Source organism: Leucoraja erinacea, chromosome 6, assembly GCF_028641065.1.
Source record: "Leucoraja erinacea ecotype New England chromosome 6, Leri_hhj_1, whole genome shotgun sequence".
Taxonomy (NCBI): Eukaryota; Metazoa; Chordata; class Chondrichthyes; order Rajiformes; family Rajidae; genus Leucoraja; species Leucoraja erinaceus.
Genome location: NC_073382.1, coordinates 66,989,526 through 67,007,453, shown reverse-complemented (window position 1 = coordinate 67,007,453; position 17,928 = coordinate 66,989,526). Strand labels below are relative to the sequence as shown.

The window sequence follows — 17,928 nt, the reverse complement described above, 5'->3', positions numbered from 1 at the left end:
TGTGCAGTTCTGGTTGCCAGGCTATAGTAAAGATGTGCTGGAGAAGGTGCAGGTTTGGAGGACTTTAGTTATAAGGAGGTATTGGAGAGGCTGGACTTATTTTCCCTGAAGTGAGAGCGACAGGGTTGCCTTTTAGGGGTATGTAAAGTTATGAGAATAAGGTAGAGCATTATATCTTTTCTTCTATGGTCAAAAACAAGAGGACATGGGTTGAAGATGAAAGGAAGAACGGAAATGTGAGGGGAATTTATTTTCCTTCAAAGAGTGCTTGATATCTAGAACATACTGCCAGAAGTTGAAAAAAAACAATTTTAAGAGACATTTATACAAGTAGGCAAGACAGGATAAGTACATAATGTGGACAAATAGAATGTGTTCTGAAGAAGGGTCTCAACCAGAAATGTCACCTATTCCTTTTCTCCAGAGATGCTGCCTGACCTGCTGAGTTACTCCAGCTTTTTGTGTCTGTCTTCTGTTTAAACCAGCATCTGCAGTTCTTCCCTACACAAATGGAATGTGTTTATGGGCAAAATGGTTGGCTGGTGGACCCATTTTTGTGCTGCAAGACTCAAAAACAGAAATAGTACCTATCTGACTACAAATTGGTCTATTGCCCACCACAGTAATACATTTATTTGACTTAAAAACATGTCTGAAAGTCCATCAAACATGGAGGATTACTTGGTTGTAATTATACTAACTTTGCTAAAAGAAATAGGTCCTTCAAGTATAATGAAATAAACTATCAAAATAAATTATATTAAAGGCACATTGTCCTGCTTTGGTCCTAGAAACCAACATAACATCTTATATTCTACAGTAAGATTAATTAATACGTTTTATGAAACTGATTGAAACTATAACATAGAATTCAAACTTTAACAAATAGTCCACTCAAAATGATGCATCCAGCTGTTGTTTAATTAAAGAATGCAATTACTTAATGCAGGAATAAATTGAGCAATTCAAATCAAAATGCAAATTCCATCTAGGTCACATATTACCTTCAAATTAAAATATGGATCTCACTCATTACAGTGACAAGAATCTTCGCAATGAAAATAACTGACATATGGGCAACTCAGCCAAATGGTTAAATGCATGAAACTCTGTCTATTTAAATAATAATGAACCAGGTGCTCAAAACTTTTCAAGTGATTGCCTTCATGGAACAAAAGCACATTTCTACCGCAATGCAATTTAGTCCACTTGTAAGGAGTTTTGGAACAATTAGATGAACAGCACTAGGTGCCTCATTAAAACCTTTCCTCACATCAGTCAATAAATGCAGGATGTTCAGGTTACCACCTGGAATCAAAGCAAAATAGCAAAGGACAAAATAGCACAGGCAGAAAAAGGCCAACTCAAGCAAGTAAACTTATAGTGAAGAACAAACAATCCACTTCGAGAAATAAATAGAAAAATTGATCCTTCCCATGCAGTATACATATGAGATGTATCGCAGGCTGCTCATGACAAATCATCTGAGAATGAAAAGGGACTTTTATGTTATCAAATCCAAATGCTCCAGGTCATAGGCTGAGCTGGCATTTACTGAATATGTACTTGTCCAAAATAAAGGTCAGCTGCACATATTTTTGCTTCTACATCACTGATCATTTAAGAAGTTGTCTTAAGTCTTTTATTATTGAAAAACACTTTGTTCAAGAAGACAAAACTACAATGGATAAACTATAAGTATGGAACAGCAACATGCAATGAGCTATAGAGCCACCAAGTCCACTTGATCAATGAAAAGCATGCATGATGACATTAATCCTTCAAGTTTGGATGGTTTTACAATATACCTTAACACCAAGCTTCATGGTTCAAATTTAAGTCAGAGACACTTAAAGTCAAGTTCTAATTTCATCTTTGTCAAATACTGCACTGGACACAAAGGAAGATGTTTGTTTTCAGTTCCCCCAATCATCACAAATTTCAAATAAAAAAATAACATTCCATTACATTTCAGGAGAACTTTGTACTCAAAAGGATTAATAAATGTAAAATTGCAAATGATGCCATCTGTTCATGAATTTCAATGTGACAATTAGAGGATTTCCAGAATATAAAAATGAAACTTACCAACGATATCAAACCAAAGCAGAATATTACTTGGTTGAACAGTGACGACACCCACAATTTCATTCACTCTGTCATTTTCCATCACTGTGAAGTTGTGAATTGGTTCATCAAAACTGAGGGGAATGGAGGATGGTTCTGGTTTCTTTATCCATTCAATGTGTAAGCGTGCAGTGGAAGACTTTTGAGGTCTCCCATTGTCTACTGCTTTAATCTGAATATCAAAAATCAATTCAGCATTAATCAAACAAGATACTTATTACAAAAAAGTGTGTATATCTGTGTCTCATCGATTGTCCTCAATCTGTTCACAATTAACAGTTTGCCTTCAGCCATCTCTGTCCTGCAGAGATTATTCAATAAAGTTCTGCGTATGTTCAAAATTTAGCTTCAAAAAATTTGACTCTTAAGGGACTCTTAAGTAAACTCGCCAATTAGGTTGCCGCAGTGGGACAGGCCCTTCACAGCTCTTCCTCGGGTAAAGACCATTGAAGATATGTATTAATCACTTAGATATCTCACTTTCTAGTTTTCAAAATGTTTTTGCTATTTACATCTACATTTTTATGTTTTATGTACTCTGGTTTTCTTTTGACTGCTTAAACCAGATGCATCTTTTCAATTGTGTAGGAAGGAACTGCAGATGCCTGTTTAAACTGAAGATCAACATAAAAAGCAGGAGTAACTCAGCGGGACAGGCAGCATCTCTGGAGAGAAGGAACGGGTGATGTTTCGGGTCAAGACCCTTTTCATACTGGTTAGGGATAAGGGAAACGAGAGATATAGCTGAGGAGGTAGAGATATAAAGAATAATGAATGAAAGATATGCAAAAATGTAACAATGATAAAGGAAAGGCCATTGTTAGCTGTTTGTTCGGTGAAAACGAGAAACTAGTGTGACTTGGGTGGGGGAGGGATAGAGAGAGAGGGAATGCTGGGGTTACTTGAAGATAGAAAAATCAATATTGATACCACTGGGCTGTAAGCTGCCCAAGCAAAATATGAACTGCTGTTCCTCCAATTTGCGTTTAGCCTCACTCTGACAATGGAGGTATGTCCCTAGGACAGAAAGGTCTGTGTGGGAATGGGAATGGGCAGGAGAATTAATGTGTTTAGCAACCGGGAGATCAGGTAGGTCCACGCAGACGAAGCGAAGGTGTTCAGCGAAACAAACGCCCAGTCTGCGGTTGGTCTCGCCGATGTATAAGAGCCCACATCTCGAACAACGGATACAGTAGATGAGGTTGGAGGAGATGCAAGCGAACCTCTGCCTAACCTGAAAGGACTGTCGGGGTCCCTGGACAGTCGAGGGAGGAGGTATAGGGACAGTTGTTGCATCTTCTGTGGTTGCAGGGGAAGGTACCTGGGGAGGGGGTGATTTGGGTGGGAAGGGATGAGGTAACTAGAGAGTTGCGGAGGGAACGATCTCTGCGGAAGGCGGAAAGGGGTGGAAATGAGAAGGTGTGATTAGTGTTGGGATCCATTTGGAGGATGTGAAAATTTTGGAGGATAATGTATTGTATGTGACGGCTGATGGGGTGGAAGGTAATGTGTCTGCTCTCACCCCAACCATGGGACTGTTTACCCTCCTACCATCCGGGAGGCGCTACAGGTCTCTCCGTTGCCGAACCAGCAGGTCGAGGAACAGCTTCTTTCCGGCGGCTGTCACTCTACTCAACAACGTACCTCGGTGACTGCCAATCACCCCCCCCCCCCCCCCCCCTTTTTATTTACTTATTTTATTTCAAATCGTTTGCTATGTCGCTCTTCAAGGGAGATGCTAAATGCATTTCGTTGTCTCTGTACTGTACACTGACAATGACAATTAAAATTGAATCTGAATCTGAAACTGAATCTGAAGGTAAAGAATAGAGGAACTCTGTCTCTGTTGCGACTAGGGGGAGGGGGAGCAAGGGTGGTGCTGCGGGGTACCGAGGAGACACGAGTGAGGGCCTCATCTATGATGGGAGAGGGGAACCACCGTTCCCTAAAGAGGGAAACCACCTCATCTTGGGCTTTTCAATTGACTTGATCAGTAAATTTTGAGTGGCAGGAGAGAAACCTCAACAGTGGGCCAATGTATGATGTGCCATTCAGATTGGCATTCAATGGTAACATTGAATTAACATTCAGCAACATTGAGTTGCTGTTGATAATAATACACAATAACAATAACAATACACAATACCACACAATAAAAGCCTTGACAGCAAAGCAGGAGAAGGTTATCAATGGCACAAAGTTTACTATTATTACATTTTACTCTCTACATTTTATTCTTCAATTTTTGATAAGCTGGACTATATTTAGCTCATAGGTCAATGCTTCTCCTGCAGGTTACCACATTCATAACTTCTGTGTCTGTGGCCTCTTTCTCTGCTATTGATCACTGATCCTGAGGCTGTTATGGAAGTGAATGTACTTGCTCTCAGGAAGTGAATGTACTTGGTATTTGGCCTCACAGCTTTATGACTTACATTAGTGGCACACCTAGGTCAAGCCATTTATTTGAATGGAATTCTTGAACATTAGAGAGGAAATCTTTTTTGTTTCTTTTATATTTACATTTTTTAGCCCTTTACAATAGCGATGTCACTTAACCATATTCATTTTCAAATGATTTTAAAAATTAAATAAATATTTGTCAACTTTCAAAACATCTTTGTTCAAGAGAGACGTTAGGAGAGAGTTGAAATGGCATTCGTTAGGCTGAGCCATCCGAAGGGTATCGGTCCAGTGTGGTGCTGGGCCTTGTATCTACCTGGTCAATGCTTGCAGATCACTCTGCTTTGCAGCACAGTTGCAGCATCAAGTCCTGGACAGCGCTGGTGGCTGCCACACCACATAAGGTCAGTGTGACAAAGGGGCCAGTAGCATGAGTGCCTCCCAGGCACGAGCCATCTCCCTGCTCCAATCATGTTTCTCAAATCCAGGGTTGTTTAGTTTAATTTAGAGATATATCGCGGAAAAAGGCCATTCGGCCCGCCAAGTCCGCACCGACCAACGATCCCCGCACATGTTAACACACTAGGGCCAATTTACACTTATACCAAGTATCCCAACCCAAGCCAATTAAACTACAAACCTGTGCGCCTTTGAACTGTGGGAGGAAATTGAAGATCTCGGAAAAAACCCACGCGGGTCACTCAGTTGGCAGATGCAAAGGTTGAAATTTTACTCGACAGTGCACGTCCGAGAAATGTATTTCCATGCACCATTAGCCTACATTATTGGGCAATTAGATGCTGCACTGCTCGAACATTCTGCAGTACTGCAATGTGCAAATATTTAATGAGGTCTCCAAGCTTGCAACAAAGAGCATAAAGGGTTTTAAGAACATTTGACATTTACTAAATAAAAACTAAAAATCAAAATCTTACGGTTAAGATGTCGTAGTTTCCAGCTGAAAATTGTTTCCTGGAGGAAACCATTCCGGTTTTGGGATCAATGAAAAACTTCCCATCATCATTTCCATCCACAAGACTGTAGGAGATTTCAGCATTGGGACCTTTATCCTTATCAAATGCAAAAGTTCTATAAATTGGTTCACTTCGTTTCTTGCGGTCCCGTTCTGGAAGTTTAATTTGATACACCTTCTGAGGAAATAGGGGTTTGTTGTCATTCTCATCCAATACGTGTACAACTACCCACACAGTTGAATGTTTTGGAGAAGAGCTTCCATCTGTCACCATCACCTGTAGACCATTAATTAAAAAACAGTAGTAAGAGTTAGGATTGTGTTCCTACTAACCCCCAGTGACTGGATACATCAGCCTGGATGAATCAAAAGCAACTCAACAACCCAATGGCATATTTTTTCAAAACAATTTTCTACCTTCCTTCCAAATTTTATGTTGAAGACTAATTATTTTCTTCATTTGAATGATGCAAGTGAAATTAAACAGTCATTGGAATTTAAGCAAATCAGCAAACTAGCGGAAACCATCATAGAAAAAGTCTAACTGTGCAAGATATAATTAGCTAATTAAATGCAGACATTTTAACAAGTATAAAGGAACATAACATTTCAAGATTTTTGATTTATGTTCTCTTCTTATCTAAAAATAAAGTAAGGTATGTACAAAGTGCTGACAAGTCATGTCAAGAAGTTTTAAACTGAAATAATGAAGGCTTAATTGTATCCATTCAATTTAAGCCAAAATTCATTTTCAGAATAACAGACGATCTTTATAATAAATGCACATCCTAAATTGTAGAGAAGGGGTGCAGGGTAGAGAATGTGTTGGCGGAAGTGGGTGGAGGAGAGAGAGAGAGAGAGGAGCGAGAGAGAGAGAGGGAGGGAGGAGGGAGGGAGGGAGGGAGGGAGGGAGGGAGGGAGGGAGAGAGAGAGAGAGAGAGAGAGAGAGGAGGAGAGGGAGAGAGGGGGGAAGAGGGAGGGAGGGGGGGAGAGAAAGAGAAACAAAGGTATACAGACAGAGAGAGAGAGAGAGAGAGAGGGGAGAGAGAGAGAGAGAGAGAGAGAGAGAGAGAGAGAGGTGAGAGAGAGAGAGAGAGAGAGAGGAGAGAGAGGAGAGAGAGAGGGAGAGGGGAGGGAGATAGAGAGAGAGAGAGAGAGAGAGAGAGAGAGATAGAGACAGAGAGAGAGAGAGAGAGAGATAGAGAGAGAGAGAGACTGAGGGGAAAGCGGCGGAGAGAGACAGTGTGGAAGAAGGGGGGAGAGGGGGAGAGAGACATAGAGTGGGCAGAGATTGTGAGAGGATGAGGAAGCTGTGTGGATACTGAGCAGGAATGATTGCTCCCAACTTGCTAAGAAAACCAAAGGGAAAATATTATAGGCACACATAAGATCTGAGAATGAACACTGGTCTCAACAGCTCAGAATCTACACTCGCCAAGCAAGGAACCCATCAAGATATCAATACACCAAACTAGGAAAGGTTTAGTAATTCTCTGAGAGAGAGAGATATCTCAGAAGCTTTCACATCATTATTCAGCGTATCGAGTTAGTTGGATCAATAAATATGATGATATCTGCTATTCGATATGTTCACATATCACACACAAAATAATCCAACAATTAGCATCTGTCCCCATTGCTGGGCTTTGGAGAAGAGTGAAGTGGAAAACTGAACAACACAGACTCAATCTCCAGAAGCTCAACATGGAACTGATGACATTTAGCATTGTCAGTACTGGCACCCTGGTGATCATGATCCTTGGCTGGATACTCGTGGAGCCTGGGTTTGTTGAGATTTGCCAACATTTAGACTGGGAAATTTGGTCTCAAGCTTGGCATCGGAGCGATGAACCCATTCTTTAAAGTTTGTAGCAAGTTTTTTTTTTTAAATTGTGGACATAAGAGACCATAGATGTTAGAACCTTGAGCAAAAAACTAAATGGGACACAAAGTGCTGGAGTAATACAGCAGATCAGGCAGCATGCCTGGGGAACATGGATAGGTGATGTTTTGGGTTGAGACTCTTCTTCAGACCTGGGTCCTAGCAAGATATTCAGCACAGGCAATGTGACATAGCACCTGTTCCTGTTCTGTACTGTTCTATGTTCCATGTTCTGGTAAGAACCCCACTCCCCCTTCTCATCCACCATGTTTTGATTCTTCCCAGCCCCTCTCCATAAGCCCACCTATCCCCCACTGCCCCATCACCCAGTTCCTTTCCGCTCCTCCTTCTGCTCATCTCCCATCCTTCCCTCGAGTCCTCCCATTTTCCCTTTAAGACCCCTCTTATTCCCACCGTCCCTCCCTCATACTTTTTATTCTTCTTCTTCTTTCCATATATCTGGCACTCCCTGACTGGAGTGAATGCATCCATTGGACTTGAACTTGCATTAATGACAACGGCCAAGTATTTCTCGCTTTGAATCCCCAAATTGTAATCATAAGCAACAAATTCTTCCTAATCCCCCAGGATCACAATTGTTGAGGCCCATTGTAAATGTCTCTATAAATGACCAATTCGTGCTTTGAAACTGATACTTAGTCTGTAGCCCCACTTACAAAGAATACTAACTCACCGGGAGTATTATATGACAATAGCTAGAGTATGTTTTTTAATTCATTTCACCTTGCTGTTCTAAAAAGTCATTGTGGCTGAACTAACCGTGGAACTAAATTTCATCCTCTTTGCCAATGGGAAAGGTGTCAATGGAGTGGCAAAAGTCATGGTTGTGCTCCATTCCTGCCGTTCAGAATGTAGATGATCCTGTTTTATATTGCAGAAAGTATCCTGATTGTTCACATCACAGACTGATACTGCAATTCCAATGCTCAAGAATATAAGAGACTGCAGAGAGTAGTGAACTCTGCCCGGTCCATCATGGGAACAACCCACCCCAATATCATTCTGTGTGTGTGTCTATGTATTGTACCTGTACATATATAGATATCTGTATCTGTACACATTATGTACCCGTGATGCTGGTGCAAACAGGATGTTCATTGCATCAGTACCTCACTGTGCAGGTACACTGCATGTGATAATGCACTTACCATCTTAATATAAACCAGCAACGGACATTCACGACAATCTCCATCCTAACAGAACAGATTCAGCTTGAAAGCACTGCTCCACTTATTAGTTAAAGCCTTTGGCAGCCTCAACCTGAAGTCGGGATCATTCAGGTGCAATGAGTTACAACTGAATCTGGACAGATTATCTTTCACTACAAAACGTTTATTTCATTGTAATGTGCTTGGCCAACTCCAAAACAGGTTGTTAGACCCATCTATTGGGCCAATGTATTATTTTTACATTGTATAAAGCCATTAATAGAAAAAATCACTGGAGATGACTCCAACTTTAGTAACTGAATCTAAAAGATCGCCACCACATTTAACAGTTTCACGCAGATGCTGATTTACAAAGAAAAGACACAAAGTACTGAAGTAACTCAGCAGGACAGGCAGTATCTCTGGTGAACATGGATAGGAGACATTTTGGGTTGAGACCCACCTGATCCAAAGCATTGCCTATTTACATTCTCCAAAGATGCTGCATGACCTGCTGAGTTACTCCAGCGTTGTCTTTAAAAAAACTATTGGTTTCAACGGTTCAATGCACTTTATTAGAATATTTCTCAACTGCAATCTTATCTGTGCATTTTTACTTTACCTCAACACATTGACATTATTATTATTATTATTATTATTATTATTATTATACAATAGTAACTGTAAGGCTCAGTTACGCTGTAGGTTGTAGTAAATGATGTCATTGTCATGACAAAATTTGATTTAAATTAGCCCTCAATGTTCGTTGGTCAAAGTAGTAATATGGTGATTATTTATTAGTGTAGTTTGGATAGTAATTTCCACCCACAGTGAAGTTATTAGTGTTGACATATGTCAATGAAAATCTCAGATGAAGGAAAGTTGGGTGAATGTTGTTGTTCGCTGTTGTGGTAAATTATGCCAACTATTTGCAATTTTTCTTCTCAATAAAAACAAGTTGTTGCTCCATGTTTGAAGCAATATCCAGAAAATAATTAACAAAGGTATGATTGTTAAGTTGATTTTTTTTAATTCAGGGGCTCTGCTGTGCATATTATAAAAGCATAAGGGACTAATGGTTTACATATTCTATTGTGTAGCATCAGGAGCACTTGCAAAACTTTTTAACTTGATTATTTTTGCAGGGATACTTTAAATAATTTGGTGAAATCATCGTATGTTAAATACATATTGCAGGCATATCCATGTCATGTTAATGTGTTTAGTGATTGTGACCTCCTCGGCCTCCTACATCTACCTAGTAATGGAATTTTATGAGTGTCTGATCATTAAATACGATTGGGCACTTTGTGCACCTGAAATTGCTCAAATGGTAAACCATATGCTGGTCATCTTCTGGTGAAGAAGTGCATGGAGGCCACAAGGTTTGTACACAAGCATAAAATGTGGCACATCTTATTTGACATAATCTGCACAGAATGGGCCCACACAGATAAAGTCATTCATTGGCATGGGAACTCATACAAGAACTCAATAGAAAGCAATACTTAAAATGCTTGACCTTACTAAGCCACTGGCAAGGAGTGCACTTCCTCCAATGCAGCTGCCTGCACGTTTTCACAGTTAATGACCATGCCCACCAGTACCTTCTTGTTGATGATGATCTCGCATTCCCAACTAATTTGTCTACCACCCTAGTTTTCTCCCCATCTACCTCAACCACTTGGAAGGCTTCCCTGACGATCTCTGCCCCAACTACAACCAATTCTCCAGATCAACACTTTCTCACACCCAACAGTCAGCTCCCAGCCATGTCTCTGAGCTCCCCAAATGTTTCATGGCAAGGGGTCATCCTACCTCTTGATATTCACTATATTCACTTGATTTTCGGTTTAAACCAGCATCTGCACCTCCTCCCTACATGTTATGATTTTCTTCTTGTTGCTGCAGGTTTGTTATCTTCTAATACATATACCTATGCAGATGTTCTGTGAAGGTTTCCCTCGTACCTAATTCTGCCATCCCTTCAGGTGGTCCATTCAGGATCTTAACTGCAACAATTGAAGATGCAGCTTCTCATCCTGCCCCGATACTTTTGGACCTGTTATTTTAAATTCCATAATGCTGGTGATCGATTCATTTTCTAGACACATCATTTTTTCCTTTTTTTCTCTAGAGCTGTTATATGATTTTGTATATTTCAAATTTGTCTCCACTATCCCGTGCTCTGAGGGAAAAAAAATGGTCCCCTAATCTGCAACAGTGCGGCACGGTGGCGCAGCGGTCGAGTTGCTGCCTTACAGCGCCAGAGACCCCGTTCGATTCTGAGTACGGGTGCTGTCTGTACGGAGTTTGTATGTTCTCCCCGTTTTCTCCCCCGGCAGGATCTTTGGTTTCCTCCCACACTCCAAAGACGTACAGGTCTGTAGATTAATTGGCTTGGTATAATTGTAACTTGTTCCTAATGTGTAGTATAGCGTTAGTGTGCGGGGATCATTAGTTGGTGCGGACTCGGTAGGACGAAGGGCTTGTTTCCGCGATGTGTCTCTAAACTAAACTAAAATTAAACGATCTGCTGTGGCCTACAATTATTGGTTGATTTATCATCTAGTCACATTGAATGCCGATAATTTAAATATTATTCTCTCACAAAACACAAGCCATTTTGCTGGGCAGAAACATGATTTACTTTCATATATCTAACTAAAATAGGGAAGCTGCATTCTTCAAAATATCAATTCTTAATACAGTGCCTTGATGAGCATAGAATTCTGAGAACGACATAACATTTCACAAGACTAATATGACAATGTATTAAAGGCCACTGTAGCCAGGAACACATCGAAAGACTAACTAAAAATCCTAACTGAAAAATGAGAAATGATGAAACACCACATTTGCCACATTTAGTGTTTGTTTCAGTTTCGGACTCCATGTTATAGGAAAGATGTTGTCAAGCTGGAAAGGGCGCAGAGAAGATTTATGAGGATGTTGCCAAGATTCAACGGCCTGAGCTATTGGAGAAGGTTGAGTAGGCTGGGAATCTATTCCTTGTAGTGCAGAAGGATGAGGGTTGATCTTATAGAGGTGTACAAAATCAGGAGAGGAATAGATTGGGTAGGTAGACACACAGTCTCTTGCCCCAGAGTAGGGGAATCGAGGACCAGAGGACATAGGTTTAAGGTGAGCGGTGGTGGGAGATTTAATAGGAAGCTGAGGGGTAACTTTTTCACACATAGGGTGGAGGGTGTATGGACGAGCTGCCAAAGGAAGTCATTGAAGCAGGTACTATTGCAACATTTAAGAGACATTTAGATGGTTAGATGGATAGGACAGGTTTAGAGGGATATGGGCCAAATACAGGCAGGTGGGACATGTTGGTTGGTGTGGGTAAGTGGGGCCGAAGGGGTTCTTCCACGATGTAAGACTATGACTAACAAACCAAAGGACTCAAGTATGCAGTGCTATATAACATCAATCCACTGCCCTTACATAATGTACCAAATATCTTGAAATATGCTGGTTGAATTCAGAATGATGTGAAGGCAAGTGATAAATTCTGAAATGAAAATTCTTAAATTATGATTTTTTTAAACATATAGCTGCTGCAAATGTGGCAGCACAAACCACAGTAGCAATAAATAAGGCAGAGTTCCAGATATACTTCACCCAAACTTCTAATATTAATCGGGCATCTGTAGGCTGCTCAACAGCAGGCAACATCCTTATGGACCCTGACCATCACATTTTCCCAAAAACTGTCTATTAAACTTCTTGAGCACGATTTGCCCTTCATTAAAAACCATGAGGACTCAAACAAATCATGTTATTTTCAAATGCTTTGTTACCATGTCCTCCATTGATGGATTCCAGCATTTTTCCACCTCCATTATCAACTGGTCTACAGTTCCCCATGTTATCTCCCCTCCTTTCTTAATTAACAAGGTTATGGCCACCAAGGTTATGACACAAGGTAATTGACTACCAGGGGCGCCGGGGAGATGGCCAGCCCTGCCGGCAGTCTGTTCGTTTTTTCAACTTTTTGTTATTTTTAGCATCCATTTAAAGTTTGTTTTTATGTTCTTCAGTTTGTTTAATGTGGGGGGCGGGGGGAGGGGATCGAGGGAACCTATTTTTCAAGTCCTTACTGTCGAGTTATGCTTGTAATAAGGCTCGTACGACGACGTAAACAGAGTATACCTTTAATCTGTCCAATAACAGCAGCAACTGCAACAGCCTCGTGTAAGCCCAGGCCTCTCTCTAACTGCCCACACCCTGGGTTCCAGACACATCCGGTTACTGGAGCCTGGCTTCTCGCAGGGTCCTAGTGCCCCTCTGCTCAGCCTTACACTATTATTGCATAATACCACATCTCCCTTTCTTTGAGAACAAAGGGTGGACTACCTTTGTCTCTGCAGGTCTTAAGGGGTTTATTCTGCCCTTTTGCTGGAAGACCTGTCCCTGATCTAAGCATGCAAAATAGAAAGAAAATAACTTACACGTTACCATACTGTGAACTATTCTTTCAGGTTTCAGGTAAATGTAACAGGTTTACAGAACATTTTCACATCACATTTCACTCTCTCTTTTTCTTTATTGTAGAAAACAGATCAATAAATCACAAATCAAGTCTCTGCGGCTTTCTAACCTCTCTCCCACACCTTGTCCGCACAGTCTCTGTGGTGGGGCCCTCTCCGCTGGGTGATGCTGTCACTGGTGGAGCTGGGTCTGGTGGAGCTGGCTCTGGTGGAGCTGGCTCTGGTGGAGCTGGCTCTTCTCCCACCGGTGGCTCATCCGCGTCAACTACCTCACTGTTGGTCTGCAGCGGCACCAAGTGCTGCCGGTTCCTCCTCAGTGTGCCCTGAGGCACCTGGACAATATAAGAGCGAGGTGCATTGTGTGTAGATAGCACTTTGCCCTGGACTCGTGCATCGGTGATCCACACATCCTCCCCAGGTATTAGTGGCTCCAGATTTCTCGCTCCGTGCCTCTTGTCAAAGGATCTTGCGTCGTTCCACCTCTTCTCCCTTTCTTTGGCCTCCAGCGCGTTGTAGTCAGGCAAAACTGGATTCAGCAGGGTTGGAAGGGCAGGAACTGTAGTGCGGAGGCGGCGCCCCATCAACAGCTCGGCTGGGCTATAGCCGTTCTGTAGAGGGGTTGCTCTGTAGGCCAGCAATGCAAGATATGGGTCTGACGCCTTTGTTAGCAGGTTTTTCACGGTTTGTACAGCGCGTTCCGCCTCCCCATTGCTCTGAGGGAACCTGGGGCTGCTCGTGATGTGCATAAAGCCATACTCTGCTGCAAAGGATTTAAAGTGGCTACCTGAGAACTGGGGCCCATTGTCACTTTTAAGAAATTCACAAATTCCATGACGAGCAAATATGGATTTCAGGTGCACCACCACATCTGTGGACCTTGTGGGTGATAGTAGCGCAACTTCCACATATCTTGAGAAATAATCTACGACTAATAGATAAGTCTTGTTTTTCAGCGTGAATAGGTCAGCTCCCAAGGTTTGCCAAGGCCTGTCTGGCATCTCCGTTGGCATCAGCGGCTCTTTGACGTTCCTTCGCTCTTGGATGCAGGTTCTACATTTCAGCACCATGTCATTCAGCTGGCTGCTGAGTCCTGGCCACCATACCGTCTGTTTGGCCCGGCCCCTGCACTTTGTCACCCCCAGGTGTCCTTCGTGTAGTCTCTGCAGCACATCACCTTGTAAGGCTGATGGGATGACGAGCCTCGTGCCCCGCAGCAGCAGCCCATCGTGCACAGTCAGCACTGCTCTATCAGCCCAGTAATGTCTCAGCACTCCCTGCAGTTGGCTTTTGTCGGGCCAGCCGTCTGTGCAGTACTCCATCAGTGCAGAGCATGTGCTGTCTGCCTGTAGGTGCTCCCGTAGGCTGCTCAGATAATCTCCACTGACAGGAATGTTGCTGATGACAGAGTCTACATAGATGTTGGTGTCCTCTAGTAGGCTTGTGTCTGTGTGTGTTCTTGCGGCTCTCAGAGGAGCACGAGATAAGGTGTCGGCTGTCCACAGGCTTTTGCCAGGGACATGATCTACTGTATAGCTGTACCTCATGAGTCTCATCCTAAATCTTTGGATTCTTGGTGGGAGGTCATCCAAAGCTTTCCCTCCCAGCAGACTCACCAATGGCTTGTGGTCAGTTTCCAGCTCGAATGGTCTTCCCAGGATGAAACAGCTGAACCTTTCACATGCCCACGTCGCAGCCAATGCCTCCTTTTCTACTTGAGCATAGCGCTGCTCTGTTGGTGTCATTGCCCTGGACGCATATGCCACAGGTGACCACATGGCATCGCTCTTCTGCAGCAGGACTGCCCCCAGGCCAAAGGAAGAGGCATCAGCAGAGATCTTTAGAGCACTGTTTGGGTTATATAATGTGAGCACTGGTGTGGATGACAGCTCTGTTTTTAACTGATCAAAGGCGGCCTGCTGCTCTGTCCCCCAGTACCAGTGGTTCTTCTTGGACAGCAGGTCTCGTAGCACTTTGTCTTTTTCAGCCAGGTCAGGCAAGAAGCGGCCCGGCTGATTGACCATGCCCAGAAAACTCCTGAGTTCGCTGACATTTTTGGGTGCATCCAACTCTTGTACTGCTCTCGTCTTCTCTGGATCTGGCTTCACTCCATCTGCTGAAATTACATGACCCAGGAATCTGACTGTGTGGCGTGTGAGCTCACATTTGTCCATGTTGAGCGTAATGCCGGCCTTTTGTGCCTTCTCTAGCACCGCATGTAGCCGCACATCATGCTCCTCCTGCGTCTGTCCCCAGACCAGGATGTCATCCATATGACACAGTACCCCCTCCAGGCCACCGGTCACTTCTGTCATCATCATCCTTTGAAAGTGCTCGGGGGCTGATGCTATGCCAAAGGGTAGACGGTTAAAATAGTAGCGCCCAAAAGGCGTGATGAAGGTGGTGTATTTGGCAGACTCTTTTGTCAATGGTACTTGCCAAAAGCCCATGTTGGCATCTAATTTGCTGAATACTGTTGCCCCAGCTAGTATGCCCAGAGTGTGCTCGACAGAAGGTAGGATAAACTTTTCTCTGCATACTGATCCATTCATCATGGTGAAGTCCACACAAATGCGAACATCACCTGTTTTTTTCGGCACCACCACCATCCCGGCACACCAATCAGTCGGCTCCTCAATCTTGGTGATTACGCCCATCTTCTCCATACGGTCTATCTCCTCCTTCACTTTTCCCATAAGCGGCAGAGGGACTCTGCGTGGCGTGTGGAGAGAGAAGGGCACAGCCTCTGGCTTCAATTTAATTGAGTATGGCCTCCGAACAAGACCCAAGCCGCTACACAGCTTCGGATATTGTTGTCTCACAGATTCCAAGGTGATGCCGTCAACCCTGCACACAAGCTGAAGCCTTTCTATGGCAGGTCTTCCCAACAGTGCAGTGTGGAGGTCTTTTACTACATAAATGTCCTCTATGGCTGTCTTGTTGCCTCTGCGCAGTGTTTCTCTGGCTACGCCCAGGACAGAGAGTGCATTGCCCCCTGGCCCAAACAATGGGCGTGTCGACACTGCCAGGCACTTCACATCATGCCCCCCTGTAATGTCATGGTACACCTCCGCTGGCATGGCGGTCACATCAGCACCAGTATCTATTTTAAAGCACACTTTTTGTTGTCTCACTTGTAGCTGCACCGTCCATGGGTCTTTTCCAGCATCCACGGATCCCAGGAAAAAGCTCTCTTCTTCCTCTGTAGTGACAGCATTGAGAGATTTTGCACTGTTTCTGCACACTTTGCCATAATGTCCCTTTTTGCCACAGTTGTGACACGCAGCATCTTTAGCAGGGCATTCCAATTTTCCATGCGAGGGCATTTTTCCACATCTATAGCAGGCCTTTGAACCTGGCTGTGGCTGTGTATTAAATTTATGTTTGCCTGGTGTTTGTGCTTGTGGCTGAGGCTTTGAGGGAAATTTGGGGTTTCTGTAGCTTTTAGCATGCACAGCATCAACATTTGAGCACTTGCTAGCACCGCTATTTTCTCCTCTTAAGTCAGACCGCTGTCGTCTAACTTCTTCAGACTGCCTTGTCTTTGTTATAGCAGTTTCAAGGGTTAGGTCTCTGGCTAGCTGTAGCTTTTCGGACAATGAGACGTTTCTCAGCCCAACCACTAACCTGTCGCGGATCAGCTCGTTCTGTAACTGTCCATAGTTGCAGTGTTCGGCTAATCCGTATAGAGCAGTGATGAAGGAATCCATCGTTTCTCCTGGCAGTTGCACACGCTGATTGAACTTGGCTCTTTCATAGATAACATTCTTTTTAGGTACAAAAAATGCATCAAAGCCCGCCTTGACATCCGTGTACACCCTCCTCTCATCTGCAGTTAGCGTTAGCCCCTTTAGCACATCTTCTGCTTCATCGCCCATGCAATACACTAGCGTGTTCACCTGGTTTTCTGCCGACGTCGCGTTTAAATTGCTTGCAAGCCTGAAGCGGTCGAATCTCCTGATCCAACGCTCCCATTCTTGAGGCTTGGTAAAATCGAATGGCTCTGGAGGTTGTATTGTGAACGTAGCAGTTGGTGTAGGTTGCGCCATATCTGCCAGCTCGTCTCCTATTTCCCGCCAAAACGATACACCGTCCTCTTCTTCTTTATTTATTTTCTTGCTTACAAGTCTCCCAGTTCTGGCACCATGTCGAGTTATGCTTGTAATAAGGCTCGTACGACGACGTAAACAGAGTATACCTTTAATCTGTACAATAACAGCAGCAACTGCAACAGCCTCGTGTAAGCCCAGGCCTCTCTCTAACTGCCCACACCCTGGGTTCCAGACACATCCGGTTACTGGAGCCTGGCTTCTCGCAGGGTCCTAGTGCCCCTCTGCTCAGCCTTACACTATTATTGCATAATACCACACTTACCTTCCCAGAGATGTGATCAATTTTCGGATCACATTCTCTGGGTTCTGCGGCCTACCAACGCTGGAGCTGGGAGCCGCCTCGGACTGTCGTGAGCCCCACCATGGGGCGCAACTTAACATTGGAGCGGATCCCTTGCCTGGGATCGCTCCCACCATGACCATCGTGGACTTACCAACAAGGGCTCGAAGTTTCGGGAAAGGCAAGTTGGGAGCTCCAACGCTGCAGAAGGTTCGTCCAGCCCCGATGCGAGTTCGATCGCCCGGCGCGGGGGAGCTGACAACCCCCCAATGCAGGAGCTGAACGCCTCAACGCAGAGGGCCCAAACACCGCAGGCTACGTCCAAGACCGTCCCGTCAACGGAGGGCTCGAGGCCCCCGACCAAGGAAGAACAAAGGAAGAGACTTGAACTTTATTTCACCTTCCATCACAGTGAGGAATGTGTAGGAGTTTTTGAATCTGTTGCTTTTAATTTGTATGACTGACCTGGCCAATGAAATCCCTCGT

The 17,928-nt window shown here is 43.7% G+C and overlaps 1 protein-coding gene across 3 annotated transcripts in view; it reads right to left on the bottom strand.

Annotated features, from left to right (window-relative positions):
- The window catches only part of fat3a (FAT atypical cadherin 3a), a 634,737-nt gene that overhangs the window by 161,199 nt on the left and 455,610 nt on the right, over positions 1 to 17,928 (bottom strand). For all 3 annotated transcript variants that reach the window (XM_055637278.1, XM_055637275.1, XM_055637277.1), the window contains exons 6-7: positions 5,466 to 5,780; positions 2,089 to 2,299 (exon numbers count right to left, since the gene is read on the bottom strand). In XM_055637278.1, the coding sequence (XP_055493253.1) occupies positions 2,089 to 2,299; positions 5,466 to 5,780 (526 nt within the window). The remainder of the gene's footprint in view (positions 1 to 2,088; positions 2,300 to 5,465; positions 5,781 to 17,928) is intronic.